The sequence below is a fragment of the Sceloporus undulatus genome, chromosome 11 (genome assembly GCF_019175285.1).
Source record: "Sceloporus undulatus isolate JIND9_A2432 ecotype Alabama chromosome 11, SceUnd_v1.1, whole genome shotgun sequence".
Lineage (NCBI taxonomy): Eukaryota > Metazoa > Chordata > Lepidosauria > Squamata > Phrynosomatidae > Sceloporus > Sceloporus undulatus.
In genome coordinates, this window is record NC_056532.1 from 6,474,911 (window position 1) to 6,494,468 (window position 19,558).

At 47.7% G+C, this 19,558-nt stretch overlaps 1 protein-coding gene across 5 annotated transcripts in view; it reads right to left on the reverse strand.

The window, feature by feature from the left end:
* Nucleotides 1–641: 641 nt before the first annotated feature.
* The window catches only part of GIT1 (GIT ArfGAP 1), a 23,465-nt gene continuing 4,548 nt past the window's right edge, over nt 642–19,558 (reverse strand). The window contains exons 2-22 of one of the 5 annotated variants that reach the window (XM_042442617.1): nt 15,626–15,759; nt 15,155–15,267; nt 14,717–14,822; nt 14,234–14,320; nt 13,549–13,679; nt 12,823–12,917; nt 12,201–12,243; nt 10,445–10,471; nt 9,124–9,172; nt 8,711–8,783; nt 6,700–6,797; nt 6,048–6,159; nt 5,765–5,898; nt 5,363–5,515; nt 4,821–5,066; nt 4,538–4,591; nt 3,862–3,948; nt 3,566–3,642; nt 2,960–3,142; nt 2,503–2,566; nt 642–1,678 (exon numbers count right to left, since the gene is read on the reverse strand). In XM_042442617.1, coding sequence (XP_042298551.1) covers nt 1,466–1,678; nt 2,503–2,566; nt 2,960–3,142; nt 3,566–3,642; nt 3,862–3,948; nt 4,538–4,591; nt 4,821–5,066; nt 5,363–5,515; nt 5,765–5,898; nt 6,048–6,159; nt 6,700–6,797; nt 8,711–8,783; nt 9,124–9,172; nt 10,445–10,471; nt 12,201–12,243; nt 12,823–12,917; nt 13,549–13,679; nt 14,234–14,320; nt 14,717–14,822; nt 15,155–15,267; nt 15,626–15,759 — 2,279 coding nt within the window. In that variant the 3' untranslated portion in view covers nt 642–1,465. Of the gene's footprint in view, nt 1,679–2,502; nt 2,570–2,959; nt 3,143–3,565; nt 3,643–3,861; nt 3,949–4,537; nt 4,592–4,820; nt 5,067–5,362; nt 5,516–5,764; nt 5,899–6,047; nt 6,160–6,699; nt 6,798–8,710; nt 8,784–9,123; nt 9,173–10,444; nt 10,472–12,200; nt 12,244–12,822; nt 12,918–13,548; nt 13,680–14,233; nt 14,321–14,716; nt 14,823–15,154; nt 15,268–15,625; nt 15,760–19,558 lie in introns of all 5 variants that reach the window. The other 4 variants (XM_042442615.1, XM_042442619.1, XM_042442618.1 and 1 more) reach the window with 4 other exon arrangements.

A 19,558-nucleotide genomic window follows, 5' to 3' on the forward strand; every position in this document is an offset into this window, starting at 1 on the left:
TAGGAGACTCCACTATAATCTCCAAGGAAGGAGTGTGTTCCTCTGTCGGACGGCCCTTCCTTTTAGGAAGTTCCTCCTAATGTTGAGGTGGAATCTCTTTTCCTGGAGCTTGCATCCATTGCTCCATGGGGTCCTATTCTCTGGAGCAGCAGAAAACAAGCTTCCTCCCTCCTCAATATGGCATCCCTTCAAGTATTTAAACAGAGCTATCGTGTCTCTTCTTAACCGTCTCTTCTCCAGGTTAAACATCCCCAGCTCCCTAAGGCATTCTTCATAGGGCTTCATGGTTTCCAGGCCCGTCACCATTTTAGTCTCCCTCCTTTGGACACATGGCACCGGTTTCTCAATGTCCTTTTTGAATTGTTTTGCCCAGAACTGGACACAGTATTCCAGTGGGGCCTGACCAAAGTAAAATATAGTGGTACTATTACTTCCCTTGATCTAGACATTATACCTTTATTGATGCAGCCTAAAATTGCATTAGCCTTTTTTAGCTGCCGCATCTCACTCTTGACTCATGTTCAACTTGTGGTCCACTTGGACTCCCAGATCCCTTTGGATATAAAATGGGAACCTTTCCATCGCCTCCTGAATGGCATCTCAGGAAACCAGATAACAAAAGCATGCATATGACAACCCTCTGATGCTCACATTTCCTTTTTTTATTTGTTACAAATTTACAAGACAAACAATGATTCCAGCATGGCGCTCGAGACACGTCTTCCTCCCTGATCCCAGCCCAGGAATCTGTCGGCATCCCCCCCCCTTTCCCATCAAATCCTTAATTTTGGGGATGGAAGAGAGGCGGAAAAAAAGGTGAGGATGTTCTCCGAGGCTAAAATCATGAAATGCGCTCTTCCCGTTTTGTTTTTGCAGGACTTATTACTAGGAAGGAAGAGAAGTGGCCCAGCCAAAAAACAACAACGGGGCGGAGAGGGTTTAAAAGTCTCCGCAGCACCCCCATGTTTGCATTTTCCAGTGTTAACACTACTGAGGGACAAGGGTGGGAGATAAATACATTGGTGTTTTGCACGCGCGCTGGGCCGGATGGGGATACACGTATATACAGTTCCACGCACTATATATGGGGACGGAGGGAGGGAGGAGGAGTTTGGGGGTGGCATAAGGCTCAAACCCTGCCTGCCCCCCCAAAAAGCAGTGGGGAAGGGGTCAAACACACACGTTGCCAACTCCCGGGTTTTGGGGTATTTACATCACCGGGTTTTAAGTCGCTTGTAGATGGCGTCCCACGGAGCACAGGAGGAGAATCCTGTGCCGTTCACAAATTGCAACGAGAGAGAGAGAGAGAGAGAAGGGGGTTATTGATCCGGCCCCGGAGCCGAGTGGGCAAAGGACACTTCCAGTGGGGTATCAGGATCCCATGGAGAGAGACTGGGGGGGGGTGTCTTGGGTTCGAAGGAAGGTGTGGGGTGCAGAGGGAGAAGCCTGCCAAGTGTCCTCGCTTTCACTGCTTCTTCTCGCGAGTGGTGATGGTGACCAGCTGCTTGGCGGCCTTGGCAATGTCGTAGGCACACTGGATGACTTGTTGGGTGAGGAGTTGGTAGTCCACAGGGGCGCCCGGCTCGGGCGGCACCGTCTTGCGGCACTCGCTCTGCAGGCGGTAGGCGCTGGCGTTGAGCAGCCGCAAGGAACTGCGGACCGTCTCCAGAGCTGGTTTCTGTGGCAAGACAAAAAAAGGAGAGGACACGGAAAGGAAAGAGAAGAGAGCAGGTTGAGAATCACGTAAAAGAAGACTTGGTTAGGCAAAGCCAGCAAGTGATAACGCCAGGAAGGTTTGAATTTGAATCTTCCCACTGGATGTGAATTAGTTAATTGGCTACTCTCAGTTCCAAACCCACAAATTCTGCTATAGAGAGAGTGTTGCTTTAAGAATGAGGATGTAGATAAAATTTTCTAATGCTTCTAAGTCAGATTAGCTTTATAACTTTTTAACAAGTGGACCATCCTCCAGGTGCAGTTAGGACTTCAGCTCCCATCAACATCCCTACAACTGTGCCTCTCTCACAAAGTTGGTTGGAGCCCACAACACTTTTTGTGTGTGTGCCTTCAAGTCACCTGCATAAATGTAACCCTGTTACACTTCTTCAACACAAAAAGTAGCCGTGTCTTTCATTAAATTGCAACCGAAACGTTACCACCTTTGTGAAGTCGAAGGCTTTCATGGCGGGCATCCATGGTTTTTTGTGGGTTTTTCAGGCTATGTGCCCATGTTCTAGGAGAGTTTCTTCCTGACATTTCGCCAGCATCTGTGGATGGCATCCTCAGAATACTGGCATTCTCTGAAGATGCCAAAGCCACAGATGCTGGCAAAAAGTCAGGAAGAAACTCTTCTAGAACATAGCCACAAAGCCCGTAAAACCCACAAAAAACTATTACCGCCTTTGCTACTGAAGGAAGGAATTAATTACAAGTAACTATGAATGTGCAGCTAGTTGCTTCCATAGCTATACCAGCAAAGGGGCAGTTTACCATCTCTCCTACCTTGGGGAAAAGCGAAGCCATTTCTGTGACGGCGGCGTGAATCTTCTCCGAACAGGGAACGAAGCTGCTGGGGTAAGAGAGACAGAATGAGACCCAGAAGAAGACATCCAAAAATAACCCATCATTTATTTTTGTATCACATTTAAGCAATGCTTTACACTGGAAAGCGGTGCCACACAGCGAGGTCCGGAGAGCCGTGCCGCCATTGCCCTTAGGAGAGTGTAACCTTAGGAGAGGGATCTTGGGAGGAGTACTAGTCCCAAGTCCCAATGCTGTTGCCTTAAAAATGCCCCCAGGAAGAAAATAGGGTGAAAATGCCCTTTAGAAAGCATTGGGGTAAGGTCCTTCCAAGGTCTCCTGGGGGGCCAATGTGTCCCCCTAACCTTTCACAGCTCAGTAACAGTGTTTTCACTCCGCAAGGCACCCAGGACTGGGTCTGAGAGGAATTCATCCTGACCTGTCGTGCTTGAATTCCTGTGCAGCTCGGAGGAGTTCCTGGATGTTCTTGGTCACTTGCTCCGTCTTGAGGATGACGTCCTCTGTGCTGGGTAGACCCGGGTCCAGGTCCCCTTCCAGTGGTTCAGGTTCTGGGTGCAAATCCTCGTCTTTAGCGAGGTCCAAGAAGCGTTTCCCGTCCATGCTAGGAGGAGAAAGGAGAAGGTTGAGCAGCAGGAGAGAGCCTTTTTCGTTTGCCTTCCTAGATCTAGGACAGTGATGGTGAACCTTTTGCAGACCGAGTGCCCAAACAGCAACCCAAACCCTCTTATTTATTGCAAAGTCCCACAGTCCTCTAGCTTTCTAGTAATGAACTCTGGCAAACTCTGTGCTGGGGCGACAGCATGCATGCCCACAGAGAAGGCTCTGAGTTCCACCTCTGGCATGTGTGCCATAGGTTCGCCACCACTGATTTAGGAACTCCCTTGTTTTAACATCAAGGAACAGGTTCCTAGTCTCCATGATTCAATGGATTCTATTCTTTTTACCAAAAATACATCTCATCTGTCTGGTCCAAAGCCTGGTACAGATGCCCTTGGTACCGAGTCCACCCATCTCTCCAACATACCTTAGTGGTATGTCCCCTCCTTGCGTGTTGTCATAGTCGCTGTCCGTTCCGCTGCCGTGTCGATCTAGTTTTCCAGTCTGGAAGGCAAAGAGATGGGTAGGAAATGGGACAAAGTCAAGCAGGAGACCCAGCAAACGGTGAGACATCCCTATCTGTTTCTCTCATACACAAAATGGCTGCCATCCTATTCACTATACCCAACAAGAGTTGACCGGTTCAAGGGGCACAACAGTCTTGCCAGGTAAGTTCCAATGCTTCCATCCCACCCCGCTACAACCAGAAACGTTGCGATTCACCATGTGACGTCCGCCATCTGGTGGGCATGAGACGAGCGGAGATGATGGAGGGAAAGGCATCGATGACACAGAGCCGCCCTTCCGGATCTGAAAGGCCAGGGCAAGAGGAGAGGAAGCGGGAGGGTGTTAGAGGCACAGAGACGGGTGGGAGACAAGGTGGGCAAACTCCCCATAGATTAGGAATGCTTGGTGGAAAGGTGGGGGGAAATCAAGGAGAAGTGGGCATGGACATAGCTATTTGGACATGGGGCAAAATGATGGCACTGTTCCCTCCGCACAAAAAAAATAGTCGACCCTCCACTTTGTGGATTTAATGAATATGTTATCTCTAGGAATCTCTTGGACCTCCAGCATGACTCTATAGCCACCTTTCACCAGAAGGTGAGCTGGACGACCCAGAGATTCCTATAGAGATCAGTTGTCTAGGCATTTATAGGTCCTCCAGCACAATCCTATGGCCAGCTTCTGGTGGACTGTTGACCACAGAGTTGCTCTGGAAGACCTAGAGAGGTTTTATAAAATGTTGTTTTTATTTGCAGATTTTCCACTTTCATGGGGGTCTGGATGCCTAATGCTGGCGAATGTGTAGGACCCACTGGACTCTCATTTTGCCCCTCCCAATAGCTGCACCCCTTTAAAACCTTTTGGGGCAATGTGGGTGAAGAACGTGACTTACCCGGTAGATAGAGGCTTGAGTGTGTACAGAATACATGGCATCGTCGTCCACCTCCTAGATGGTATAAGAATGAGATGTAAGGCATGAGTGGGTACTGGCCATGTTGCCTCTCCCATCCCCAAATTTCCCTGCAATGAGACACCCCTACACTCAAAGTTCATACCAGATTTCATAATAATCTCTCTTCCTACCAGATTTCACAGCACACTGACACCATACAGGCTGAATCTTCCGTATCCGAAATATTCCAAGGTCCAAAATGGTTTCCCTCCTGGTCACTTACCCCCGGGTGGAATGGCTGCAGGCGGTTGACCAGGTCATCCATCGGCTGCTGACCAAACGGCTTCAAGGCGCCAGTACCCGGTTCGTACATGGAGAAAGCATGGCGGTCACGCCGGTGGGCTGCAGTGGTGGCGGCCGAGGCGAGGTGGACATGGTCTGGACGCTCACTTGCAGGGGGAGCTGTGGCTGGGTGGACAGGTCCTGTTTGCTGCCGGATCTGCATGTTCTCCGACTGCAGCTTGTGAATCTGCAAAACCAAGAAGAGGAGAAGGTCAGGACTGCACCATCAGATGATCCAAGTTCTGGTCCTTTGTTTTCTCAAAACAGAGACACTCATGAGGATGGAAGGAGGTGACACGGCATGTTATTTGCACAAAACAACAACAACAACCCACCATCTGCATTGCAGAAATAATCTGGTTTGACACCACTTTAACTGCCATGGCTCAATGCTAAGGAATTCCGGGAAGCATGGTTAGTTGTGGCACCAGACAGACTACCTGGGATCTGAGACGGTCGCCCAGCCGTCCCCCCAAGACTTGCCTCTCTCTGTAGCCTCCTCAACTCGTCGCTTAAGCTGTTATTGACTTTCATCAGTTGCTGGACTTTGGCTTCGGAGGCAGACAAAGCCTTCTTCACCTCCAGATATTCCTGCAGCGTGATGGGGCCATCCGAAAGGTCAGAGGAGTCCATGCTCTGGGGCAGAGAGATGGAGAAAGGGTAGGAGATGGCCATAAGGAGAAAAGGAGATGGAGGAGAAGAGGACGAGGAAAAAGTGGCGGAGGGGAAGAGGAGGAAGAAGAAAGAAGAGGAGAAAGAGAAGGAGAAGACAAGGAGGCGTAAGAGGAGGTGTTGCACTTTTGGGGCTCTATGTTTTGAACGCAGAATGTCTGAGTCCAGGGCTAGCCCTCTCTTCTTCCTCCCTCATTTCCCCAAAAGCCTCACCCGTGCGCGGTTATTCCTCCCAGCGTTGGCGTTCCTCAGGGGCTCCTGGTCAGTGTCTTCGTCGGAGGCGACACTGTCGTAGTCGTGCTGGTCGTCGATGTCACTGGGGCCGTGGAGGGAGGCGTCGAGGGTCTCTGCGGGCAAAGAAGGAGAGGTCACAAGGGGAGGAAGGGAGGAGAGGACGGCCCAGCCTCCGTGCCACTTGCCTGCCCTTTGCCCATGAGTGGGGCACAATTAAACCTAAGAGGAGGATGTGCCATCCCTCATCTCTCTGGACCCTCACCTGTGGGACTGGTGAGGCCTTTGCCCTGTTGCCGCCGCTTCGCCTCACTTAAGATGTCGATGATCAGGGTGGCAAACTCTCGGGCATTGAAGCGGGCAAGCTTCTGACGCCCCTGCAAGGGAGGAACGGAAAGAAAACAAACATTAGCTCTGAAAAATCTTTCAAAGATGCCAAGATGGAAAGCAAGTTAAAAGTTTTGAGATGTATTCAGTTTTGCATTATATTATATGGAACAGACGACAAGAGTATCAACAACATTTTTGTATCTATGCACACATGATTATTTTCAGAGGTGGGAACCCAAGCTCTGGCTTCTGAACTCATGCTCCAATCCTCCCTCTGCCCCAAAATGCAGAGCGAGCATCATTTAAAAATGTGGAACATTTCACATGGCACATGAACCGTAAATAAATGTTGTGTTTAGACTTGGGCCACATCTCCAAGACATTTCATTATGAATGTTTATGCAAATACATATTCCAAAATATACTTCTGATCCTAAGGATAAAGGAGAGTCACCCCACAAGCGTCCAGGGATGAATGGGTTCGAAACTGAAAAACCAAAAGACACCTGACTCTTCTTTCCACCTCTCTGCCCACCCTAAAGAAGTTGAAAAGGTTGCGGATCAGGTCCAAACCCGCCTCGCTTTACCTGGTTGCGGGTCGCTGAATACTCTGGGTTTACGGGGAGGAAGGGAACCGCGCTGCGTTCGGTCACCAGAGTGCTGTGGTTTTGCGTTGTGAGCCAGACTTTAAGTTACAAAGAAAGAAGCAAAAAGGTATTATTATTATTATTATTATTATTATTATTATTATTATTATTAATCAATCTCTTTCACCCCCTAAAAATGAAACTCAAGGAGTGGATCTACGCTGTAGAAATAATGCAGTTTCACATCACTTTTTAAAACTCTCCTGGCTCAACCTTAAAATAAACTATTCTCAGTATTAAAACCATTGAAAACATACAGTTAAAATATAACAAAGAAAAACATTAAAAGTTGTGTAAGTGAAACAGTACAACGCTCTTTGCGTGCGTTCTGCATTTTAGAAGTAATGCAGTTTGGCACCACTTTCAAGTGCTGTTGCTCCATCCTACAGAAACCTGGGATTTGCAGTTTTCTGAGGCAAAAGCCAAACCTCTGAACTAATCTTGCCAAGAAAAACCCAGGATAGGTTTGCCTTCCATAAGTCGGAAGCGACTTGAAAGCATAACAACAACAACAACACACATTTCCCAAACTTTGAACCCTCTCCCTTTGCACAGAAACAGTACCAAAAGCATGGGTTCCTACATTGCAAAAATGCACCAAACATCACAAAACACAGGGCACCAAAATCGTACCACCGGAAGATGCCAAAGCAAGAGTGGGCATTTTTGGAGCAGGGAGCTGCAATTAAACCCCAAATTAAACTACAAATCCCAGGATTTCACAGTCATGGCAGTCAAAGCAGTGTCCAGCTGCATTCTTTCTTAACCCTCCTTTAATTTTGCAAAGCCAGACAGGGCATGGTTTTGAATCCCAAGCGGGCAGCCCCACCCTGAAAATGCCAGCTCTGTCCCTGTCTGCTGCAATGACAAAACTGCCCCCCAAAATAATATTTCCTTCCACCAACTCCAAAATGCAGCCTGAATGCATAGTGCGCAAAGTCCTTACCAAACTTTGCCCCCTTTTTTGCTGCCCGGCTGGAGGCCAAATTTGGAGACGGCGGGGCTGCTTTTCGTTCTCCGCGACCAAAAAGCCAAAAGGGTTATAACTTATTCCTTCCAGGCTATATAAGACTCTGTCCCGGATGTGGCTGCCCAGGAATGAAGGGAAGGGCAGAAAAGAGAGAGGGAAAGAGGGAGGGAAGCCTTGCCTTTCCAAAGAAAGACTGAGCATTTCCAGGCCACCCTCGATCTTGGGAAAGCAGGAGAGAGAAATGTGTTTTGGATGCAAAATTCGGCATGTTGGCAGGTATCCATCCGTCTCTTTCTAATGCTTCCCTCCGTTTATATTGTTTGGCGTGACTCAGCCTGGGCAATGGGCCCAAGTGGCAAGCCGGGCAGCTCCCAGCAAAGGAAGAGAGAAAAAGAAGGGAATGAAAGGAAGAAAGAAAGAAAGAAAGAAAGGGAGAGAGAGAATGCTTTGGAAAGGGTGCTTTCAAAGCAGCCATCCCTTCTCTTGCAGCAGCTCAACAAGATCCTTTCTTGTGGGTTTTACTGCAAATCCTCAACCTCAAAGGGCTCCCCAAAAGTCATTAAATCTAACCCCGAAAAGTCCAGCTAAAGCGGTCAGCTGCCCACCCACTTTTGGAAGATGTCCGAAGAAAGGGATTTCATGGTTAATAACAGTTAAAACCATTCAAAAGTCATTAAAAGACTCTATCTATCTTTCTTTCTTTCTTTCTTTCTTTCTGCAGACCATTTGAAAGCCACCAGACTCAAAAACCCACCTTGGGAGAAAGGCAAGATTTAAATCCAATCCATTGATCAATTAAATGTCTTTAATAACAACAGTCCCAGTTGGTAGCATCTGATAGACTGCGAAGCCTATGAGGATGGTGATACAAGGCAGCAAACCCAGATCGGATTCAATTGCAACCTGGTTTCGATAGTCAGCCCCATAGGAACCATGCCCCCAGTCCGTCCCCCCAAAATGTCCCCCCATCCCATCCCTCACCTGCGTCGTTCTCCCGACGGTCCACTTCGTCGTAGACGTCCATGGCTAGTTCCTCAAAGAGACGGTTGCTGAGCTATTGGAGAAATTCGAAAAGGAGGAGAGAAAAGACACTCAGGACAAGGCTCTGGAAGGACGGGATGCACTTGTCCCTTTCTGGTTGGGAAAAATATAAGAGACTCTAGTCTCTGTGATGGGAGAGCTGATCATGTATAAACATGGGGGAAGAAGAAGGATCAAGCGCATCATTTGTTGTACGTTGTATGGGTCCCATTGATCCCCCAGTATCCGCAGGATTCCCATCCACGGATTTGAGCGTCTGCAGATCTCCGCAACCCATATCATCCAGTCCCATAACCTACCCACATCTCCCCCAACATCCGAGTCTAAAGTCGTCCCTCCTGAGCCAAACTTACTGCTTGCAACTTCTTCTTCGCTGCCTTTGCCAGTTCAGAGAGGTCTAGGCTGGAAAAGGAGGAGAAAAGAGCCCATCCATCACCAGGCGAAACGAAATCAAAGTGGGAGAGGGCATCATTGCCACCTATCTTCCCCTTTCCCTCTTGCCCCTTCCATTTTTTCCATCTCTTGGACCTCCGTCCAAAGACGCTTTGTTAAAACTGCCATCTTTTTCAGGGATTATTTGCCAGATTATTCATATTATTATTATGGGGGTGAAAGAGGAGGCAGCGGCATTTGCAGATGGATGGATAAAAGGAGGAGATTGGAGGAAGAGGGGAAACTAGGGACTGAGGATAAGGAAATATGGACAAAAAAAATAGTTCCAAAGGTCTTAGCCTTATTTGTCTCTTTGGGTTCATTTTGCAGGGACAAAAACGGCACAAGTTGGAATCCTTTTCATGGGGTAAATTGCACAAATCCTGGGGTAAAATGCAGAAAGGTGCAACCCAAAGTAATTCCAGCATAGGCATACCTTTATGACTTGTGAACAAAGACATGGGCCAAAGAGTCCTGTAGTATCCAAATGCAAAAGTTTGAACCCCTGAAATCCACCAGTAAACCCTGAGAGCATCCAGACCGTCCCCAAAAATTGGGCCAAATTTGGCCCCAGACTTCCAGACTCACCCTCCGCAAAGCCACTATAGAAACATATTCGGGGTCTCCTTTGTACCCAATATGCTTTCAACCTCGGGGGGGGGGGGGGGGGGGAATGCCAACATTGATGCTATTTGGAGCAAATCTTGAAACAGAAACAGAGACATCGCTTCTGGTCACGCTGGGAAAAATGCTGTGGCTTGCAAGGGGGGAAATGGCCGCATTGCCTTCGCTGGTGCCCACCTTTGCCTTAAAACAAATGTCAAATTTGATATAGCATGAATTTGGGAGAGAGTTGCAACCCGTTTTGTCAGGTGCGTGATGTTGAATCCCGAAAACACTGTGGGTCTGTGTTTATTTACATCACACCTGGCTGCAGGTGAGGCTGCAGACAGCAAAGGCTGGAGAAAAATCAAACTGCATCCAATATTGGTCATAGTTTCTTAGCACGGGTGCAAAGAGGCACCTGGAAATTTTCCTTGAAGTCTGGGTGGGAGACAAAGGAAGAGACAGATTCAACACAAGCCAGGGATTGTACAATTTTTCAACCCAGGACCTCTTTGCACCCAGCATCTGTTCCCATTGCCCTATTATTCCTGGGCTATTAATAAACGGGGTGCATAGGGGATAAGGAAGCAGGCGACAACGGTGGTGGCATGCAGACCAGACCCAAAGCCTCAGTACCTTTGCGACATGCATTTTGGACGCACTCTGAATCCGGAGAGGCAGCAGGGAGAGAAAGAGGACAAAGGAGGATGTTTAGAAGGCAAAGGGAAAACCTAGAACGGCATCCAAGTTGGGCCCAGACTATCCGAAACTCCCCATCTCCTTGCATGGGCCTGCCTCCGTTTTAAGATCTACAGGTGAGTGCTTTTATCTCGGTCCCACCGCCCTCATGGACACCTTTCGTCAGGACACAGGATGATTTCACCTCCCATCATCCCTAGCCAGCAGGACCAATGTCAAGTGAAGGTGGGAACTGCAATCCACAAAGATCCCCATTCTGCACAAGCCTAAGGGGCAAATGTCCTCCCGATGTTTTTGCCAGGACCTGGCACAAACGGGCCAGGATTATCAAATTTAAGCCTAGCTTACTCTTGGAGATGCTTATTTAATGCATGCCTTGGTGGTTTGGACTGGATGACCTCTGGAGACCCTTTCAAAGCTGCAGTTTGCACAGCATGAATACTCTTTCATTTTGGGGACTTAAGATGCTTTTCTGGAGGTATCCTGAAAGCCAAGGGTCTCTTAAGACAAGGAAACTTTGGCACGCAGTCCTTGGCTGGCTTTGGTATACTTTATTTTCAGCAGACACAACATTGGGGATCTACCTGGTATTTTTAAAAAGGGCTTATTCAATGACAGAGAGAGATTTGGGCGTCTTGTGTAAGCAAACCCGGCGGATCCGAGTTGAAACAAAGGGATGGTGCGAGATTAAAAGATCAGGCGCGAGGAAGAAAAGGAGGATTTCAAAAGCTTTTGGAACGGCAACCGGTTACGTTATCATAAAAGCAGAGGATGGTTTACCTTCACTCCAGATGCATGCTTTGCTTTTATATGGTTTGTACACTTTGCTCCTGGGTTTATCACAATCCTCCCTGCCATCAGTGACTCATTTGCTTGCATTTTATATTTGAATATGCTTCCTACCAGTTAAAGAACCCGGGGTACAACAAACAGATACAGCGGTCCTCCACATTGACTGGAGTTGGGGGTAAAAGTGGGAAAACTGCAAATACAAAAAACACTATTGTACTATATTGTTGTGTTTATTGTTGTGATAAATCATTGACCATAAAATTGTCCTAGAAGACCAAAAAAAGCCTAAATCAGTGTTTTTTCTAGGTTCCCAGCATGTCTTTGCTGGAAGCGGATCTTAGAGGACTTAGAAAGCCCTAGAGCAGTGATGGTGAACCTTTTAGAGTCCGAGTGCCCAAACTGCAACCCAAAATCCACTGATTTATTGCAAAGCACCATGTCCCTCTGGCTTTCTAGTAACAAACTCTGGCAAACTCTATGCTGGGGTGATGGCACATGTGCCCACAGAGAGGGCTCCGGGTGCCACCTCTGGCACGCGTGCCATAGGTTCGCCATCACTGCCCTAGAGAAAACACTTCTTTGGGCATCTGCAGGTGCTCCAGTGTGATTCTATGGTCAACCTCCAACCGATGTTCACCATAATGTTGCACTGGAGGATTTAAGAGCTTCCCAGATTTATGGCTTTTCCACTTTCACGGAGACCCTGCGTCCCTAAACCCAGCGAATGTGGAGGGCGCACTGTATTTGTTTTCTGAAATCTGACATTCCCTTCCTATACATGAAATTATGTCCCAATCCAGAGACTGGCCACGAGGTGGCAGCAAGCATTTCCTCCGAACTAGAAAAGCGGGCAGCTTTTGGGAAGAAGGGGTGGGCTTAAGAAGGGCGGGCGTTTCCTCACCTGTCTGCCATCTGGGGGATGATGTAATGCCCGTTCTTGTGATCTGTGCAGGAAAGACAAAAAGGAACGAGAAACCGGTTAAGCAATCGGGTTTGCATTTGCAAGAGATCCCCTCATGCGCCCGTTTCCAAAATAGACTGCAACACATGTAGATTTGAACTCGGATCTGCAAGGATCGCTTGGCGCTGACAGGTCTGTGCCGCAGGAAAATAAATGCACACATTTTGTAAAAAATCGCAACGGGGTTGTTACGAAAAGTCATTTTGCCCCATTACGGATAAGCTGATAATGGTTTTCTGCAAGAACAACAAAGGAGGACGTTGGAAGTCCACAAACCATCCTACGATAGACACTGCTTTCTTACAGCGCTGTGTGCAATTCCAAACACTGGAAAGACGGATGGATCGCTTTCTTTGCAACCCTTGCCATTCAAAATGGAGGCGCCTATTGCTCTGCTTTCCCCGCGTGGTAAAAATCTATACGCTGTGGGAGATATATACAGTGGTCCTTCCACATTCACTGGGTTTAGGGGCACAGGACCCCCATGAAAATAAGGGGGGGGGAAACCCCAAAACATGATTTTTTACACCTGGCTCCATCCGCCCGCTTTCTGCCGTCTTACCTGGCTTCCGTCCGCAGAGGTAGAACGCCAGCCTGTCCGTCAGTTCGTATTGGCACTCCACCAGTCGCTCAGCCAGTTCGTGTTGGTTGGCTTGCCTGTGTGGGAAACCCACAACGGTCAGGCAAGGTCTATCCGAAACACAGTAAGAGGGACCAGCTAGATATCCTCCTCGTTCCACATTTATCATTTCACTGCTGTTGTTATCGTTCACATCACCTTACGAACATATTACATATTATTCATTATCCCTTATCCAAAATGCTTGCAACCAGAAGTGTTCTGGATTTTGGAGTATTTACATATACAGTAGGCCTGCGTCATACATGGGCACGCTTTACGCAGCTTTCAGCATACGCTGAAAGCTGCGCAGGGAGGAAGTGGCGGTGTGTCCTATTGCGAGTAATGGGGTGCACATCCATGGCGCGCATGCGCCGCCACGTGCACAAGCCCCATTCATTTAAATGGGGCTTGAGCATGTGTGGAATTTGCTTTAGGCGTAATGGATCCCCTGTGTAAAGCAAGGGCGCACTGTACAGTCCAACCCATGGAGGCCACATTGCCAGACTTACCACCGAGAGCAAGAACGCTACATTTCTGCCAGAGTAACACTGGAGGACCTAAAGTCCCAAAGTCTTAGACCTATGATTTTACTAATACACCGCCATGTTCCTCTCGGGTATCGAGGGGAGGCTCCCACAGCTAAAAGCAGGCAACGCCAACCCTCACCTGGCGTAGTCAATGGGGGTCCGTCCATTCACGTCGGGGGCTCCGGGGTCAGCACCGTACACCACCAGCAGCTCGGCTTGGAGGATCTGCCCTGCTTTGGCTGCTACATGCAAAGGCGTCGTTCCTTTCTCCTACGGAAAGACAACATTTTGCTGACCCAAGACATCTGGCTGGCTGAGACTGAGTAGAAAAAGGCACCTATCATCCACCAAAGCTGCTTTGGCATAAGCCACAGGGAGGAAAAAATCCACAAATAGAGGTTGAGTCTCGCTTCTCCAAAACGCTTGGGACCAGAAATGGGTTTATGTTTTCAGATTTTGGAATATTTGCATAGACACGAGTTATCTTGGGGATGGGACTCACATTTAAACATGAAATTCATTTATGTTTTGTGTACGGATAGACAATAGTCTAAATAATAGTCTGGGTACGCCAAACCGTCCAAAAGCCAAAGTGCCACTTTCTCAGCCACCCAAATGGACAATTTTGGAATATTTTGCAATTCTGGATAAAGGAGGCTCAACCTATACTTCTGCCTTTCTTGGGGAAGCCTGACTGCAATAGCACCAAGTCAAGAATGAAGAATTCAATGCTCTTCCATGGCAAGGCACCCTCCCAAATCTACTGTCCAGACTTTAAAGTTCAGCAAAATCCTCAAACGCCGAGATGGAGAGGGGCTTCTCACCGGGTGGAAGAAGTTGGCTTGTGCCCCCAGAGAGAGAAGGCGCAAACAGGTCTCTAGGTTTCCTGTCCGGACACTCGAATGCAGTTGCTGATGGGGAAAAAGAGAGAGACAGAAAAGAAGAAAACATGAGACAAACCAGTCTCCACACATGGGGAATTACCCCCTTTTTCGGACTGCAAGTCCCCAGATCCCCCACTCCAACATGAATACATGTCGAAATGCTCTTTTTTTGTGGTCAAGGAACCGATCCCTATTCTGTCTGTGTCGTTTCCAAATTTTCTGTTAAAGGCGTCACACCTAGGAACGCAACGCCTTTGTTAACGGAGGTGTTACTTAAAACCATAGAATCATAGAGCTGGAAGAGACCGGAAGGGCCATCCAGTCCAACCCCATTCTGCCATGCAGGAACTCTCACTCAAAGCAGAAGACGCAAAAACCAGTGGGGCGTTCTTGCGCACATGGAGAGATGAGGCACCTCCATACCTTGCTGAGGTCCTTGGCCGTCACGCCATCGTCATCGCGGCACGGGAGTTTGTGAACGAAGGCCAGCATTTGGTATTTGGCACGGATGAATTCGGATTTGGTGGGGCTGCAAGGAAACGGGAAGGGATCCCAGTGTGAACGCCTCCGTTTCCTGTGGAGGGTCCCAGGGACAGAAAAGTGGTTTCCCGCACTGACCGCCATTGTCTACAATCCACCATAACCGCTCGATTTCTGCACTGTGCAGGGGATGTCAGACTCAGAGGCCTTTGGAGGAGGTCCCTCCAATTCTGCACTTCCATCTAAAGTTTGTGCAAGAGTCTGATGTTTGTGCAAGAATGGATGATGATGATACTTGTTTTTTGAGAGAGCAAGGGGCAGTTTAGTGGGGTTTACCCCTCTCCTCCTGCACCACTTCCCCCTGTTTCCCCCAAGACTCACTGGACTTTATCTTGGGGGTTCGCCTTCCGCCTGCCACTCTGGACTTGGGCCGGATCAAGCAGTGAATGTTCCCATATCGAGTTGGCACCGTTGCTTGCAAGCGTGTGAACCATCTGGAGGGAGGAGAAAAGGAAGGAGAAGGGACACCGAAGAAAGAGTAAGAAAGGGTCACCAGCGGAGAGGAGGGGGACAAATCTGCTCCGGCTTCTAGCCCAAACTTTTACAGAGATAGGGGCAAGTAATGCACTGGTTCTCTCAGCTGCAGTGGAGAAAGTTTGGCTCGCCAATGGTGCACCACCTTCTCCTTGTGCATTTCTATGCTAGCGATACCTTGGCATTACTAAGTGTCACCAACTCCTTGATGCTCAGAATTAGGAAACTCCAAACCCAGGTCCAAAAATGTTGGCAGATGTTATGTTTTTGTGATTATGGCACCCACCCACCCAAAAAACAATGCCCCCACCGGCCTACCTGCAAGAGCGTGGCTGACCAGGGACTGTGTCGCAGGTGCTTCACGATGGAGATGTGGCGGCCCAAGCTGCGGTGGACGCCACAACACTCGTCGCATACTAGTACACCGCGGTTGATGGACGCCCAGCCGGGATCTGGAAGAGAGCAGAGAAGAGAGTGTGGAGTACGATGGGAGCATAGAGAACTCTCCTTGCTCCTCTTTAGGAGCGTAAGACCACCCAATCCAACCCTGGGATGCTGACACCTGGACCAGGTAGACTGGTACCCACAATGGGGCCTTTTTTGTGGTGGCACCCTGGAAAAGGAAAACGAGAGAATAAAACATGATTTCTTTGCGTTTCAGGGTCCAAATCTGACCCTCTTGGGATTTCCTTCCAAAGACCACCTCTTATGGTCCCTTTCTCTGGTCATTTCCTATCAGGGCTTTCCACTCATCCTAAAGATCAATAATGTCTCTCCCAATAAGATCTTTAAGCAAAAATATATCCTAGCATGTGCCCCCCAAGAACTTCTCTAGGAGCAAATGCAGCCCTTGAGCCAAAACGAAAGCTACCCATCCTTGAAACACCGGGGATGGGAAGACCCAGATTCAAATCTCAGCTGAAACATTTCCTCTTCTGTTGCGGCTTTGGTTTAAGGCCATAAGCTTAAAGGCAGGGGTGACTTTGTTTTTATTGATATATATATTGTCATTGTTAATTGCCATAAGTCAGCCTCATGGTGACCCTATGGATAAGACAGCTCCCCGTGTCTTGATATTATATATATCACATATATTCAACATTATAGATTGATATATAGGGGAAAGCAATGGTGAACACCTCTGAACAAACCTTGCTAAGAAAATCCCATGATAGTTTTGCCCAAGGGTTGCCATAAGTCACACAACAACAACCAGATAGATATCAATCTATCATATATTGATATGTCATATTAGCATACAATATATGCTAATGTGCAAACACTTGGAACAAACCACAATATAAGGATCAGTTACAATAAACTCAGTTTCGCGGTCTCCCACGGTTAGAGATTGGGACCATCAGTTTGGCAAACCTTGCCTCGAGGCGAACATTCGGCCACAGAATCGCAAAACCCGAAAGAAACAGCTCCGTTCGGCACAACTATATAAACCGCAATTCACCTGCAAACATCCTGGAGAGTGATTATTATTTTAAAGTCTTTCAAGTCAGGGCTTCCAAAAGGGATGTACAAGAAAATGTACTTAAAACTGTCTTTTAGAGGGAGAAGGGAAGAAAAAAGAGAGAGATTGAAAACAAACCCGAAATACTCCAAAATCCAAAATGGAACGGACGGTCAATGCACACAAACTTTGCGTCTTGCACAAAATTCTTAATAATGTCTATAAAATTAGCTTCGGGAAACATGTCTAGTATATGAAACATATATGAATTTTGTGTTTAGACTTGGTCCCATCTCCAAGACGTTTCACGATATGGATGCAAATACTCCAAACATCTCCAAAATCCAAATGCACAATCTTATGGGATTTGCAGTTTATGTTGTTGTTGTTGTTGTTGGGAACCAGAGATCCCTGACAGAGAAGGTTAAACGTTTCGCAAAACTAGAAATCCCAGAATCCGCATGGGACCATGGCCGTTAAAGCGGTATCAAACTGGATTAATTTTGCAGTGCAGACCAGGCCCTCGTCTTCTGATTCCTTTTGTCTCCATTTTGATTAATGACGGAGCCAAGTCATAGGAACGCTATCGCAGTTTCTTCGTTTGCACCTAACTGTATATTAAAATCAAATTATAAATTAAGATTTTAATTTATATCCCGCTTTTTTGCCAGAATAAAATATATCCATATATACATAGTACCCGACCCCTTTAAAACAAGATTAAATATGTAAATGCAATATATATATATATATATATATGTGTGTGTGTGTGTGTGTGTGTGTGTCTTGGTGTGTTTCAAAACTGTTTTAATATTAGTGTCTTCGTTGCAGTCTACTATTCGATCCCTAAATAGACCTAGAGTTTTCTGTGTTTTGGGGGGAAAGTGGGCGTCTTGCCTTAAAAAAGGCATAAAATATAAAGATCGTGTTTTAAAATAGGGCTTTTAAAATGGGGATGATGGAAAGCGTTGCAGGAATAATGTGGAGGCTGCTGCAAAATCATAGTCATTTTTTTTTTTGGGGGGGGACATATATGTCAAGTCTCCGATGCTTTCTCTAAGGTCTCCCCCCTCCGGTTTATTAAATTCTGATTAATTGTGCCATCTTCGCACCTTTCTTTGACTCTGCAAAAAGAGAAAACACAAGCCTCCCACGCATGGAGTTATTCCCAGCTCAGCGTTGGCATCTCCAGCCTCCGCCAGGAACGCAACAAAACCCACAAGGCAAACCCAAAAGACCCACTTGGCTCCCTTTCGGGACGTCTTTCCCTCCCGCTGCCCCCCAAAATACCTCTCCGACCCATGCAGAACTATGTCTCACAAAACCCCAGTGTTGCAAACCATCCCTGAATTACTGCATTTCCCATCGCAAGGGTGCCTCTGAGCGGGCAAAGAGTGAATGCTGAGCAAACTCCTGGCTCTGAATTGATCCTAAACATGGATACACACTACTCAGGTCTCTTTGTGAGGGTTTGAGTGCAACGTTTCCAAGGTGTCACAGGCTGCATCCACACTGCAGAAATAACCCAGTTTGACACCGCTTCAACTGCCCCGTGGGATCCTGGCAATTGCAGTTTGGTGAGGCATTTTTAGCCTCCTCTGGTCGGAGAGCCATGGTGCCCAAACCAACTATAAATCCCAGCCATGACAGTTAAAAGCGGTGTGAAAGTGGATTATTTCTGCAGTGCAGATGCAGTCGGATGTTTAACCCTTCCCCGTTCCAAGGAACTGTCATTGGGGGGCTTTTTTCTAGAGGGTCTTGGAAGGCATTGCAATACATTACAGTGTTGTTGGCCTCCTCCTTTCCTCCCCGGCAGAAAAAGCGCACTGGGGACCTTTGTTCCCTGCAAAGTGGAAACAAAGGATCCCTTGAGATCAACTAAAGGACGGGTCCTTTAGTTGATCTCAAGGGATCCTTTGTTTCACGTCAGCAGAGTCCCACGGGTGACGCTATCCCAAAGGGCACTATCCCTATAACGTCCATACAAAATGCTATGCTTACAATATGGGATGTTTTATACTTATATATTTTGTTGTTGTTGTGTGCCGTCAAGTCATTTCCCGTTCAGGTTCACTGTAATGGGGTTTTCCGAGGCCGAGAGTGTGTGAATCGCCCAAGCTCACCCAATGGGTTTCCACGGCCAAGCGGAGATTCGAACCCTGATCTCTGGAGTTGTAGCCAAACCACACACCACTCAAACCGTTTCTTTCTCTGGTTGCATCATTCCAGTCTTTCTGCGCAAAATCTGGGAACGTCCGGCATTTGAACTCGGGACCTTGGTTGCTCCACCACGGAAGGGTGACCCTTTCCGTATCGCCATCAAGACCCTGTGGGTCTGCGGAGGAGGAGAGCCATACAGAGGAGAGGCCATGTTTGCAACCAAGGCAGCTGCTGAAAGGTCAGCAGAGAAAGGATGCCATTCACAGCAAATGAGAAACAGAGGTATGGTATGTCTGTGTCTCTGTGTGTTTTCATCCCAGCTTCCCCAATTTCTTGCCCAGGGGCCCAAATGAACTAAACTCTGGACCCGACAACCCGCACCAATCCAAAGTCTAGAACCCGCAACCCACACCAATCCAAAGTCTAGAACCCGCAACCCGCACCAATCCAATGTCTAGAACCCGCAACCTATACCAATCCAACTTCCAAACCCCTACAACTTGGGTTTTGTATTCCTTTCTATCCCACATTCCCTCCTTCCCAAGAACTGACTCGAGGCAGTTTACGAATGATTAAAAACGCTACCGATTATAAACCATAGGGAAGACATATATATCATTTTTTGACGC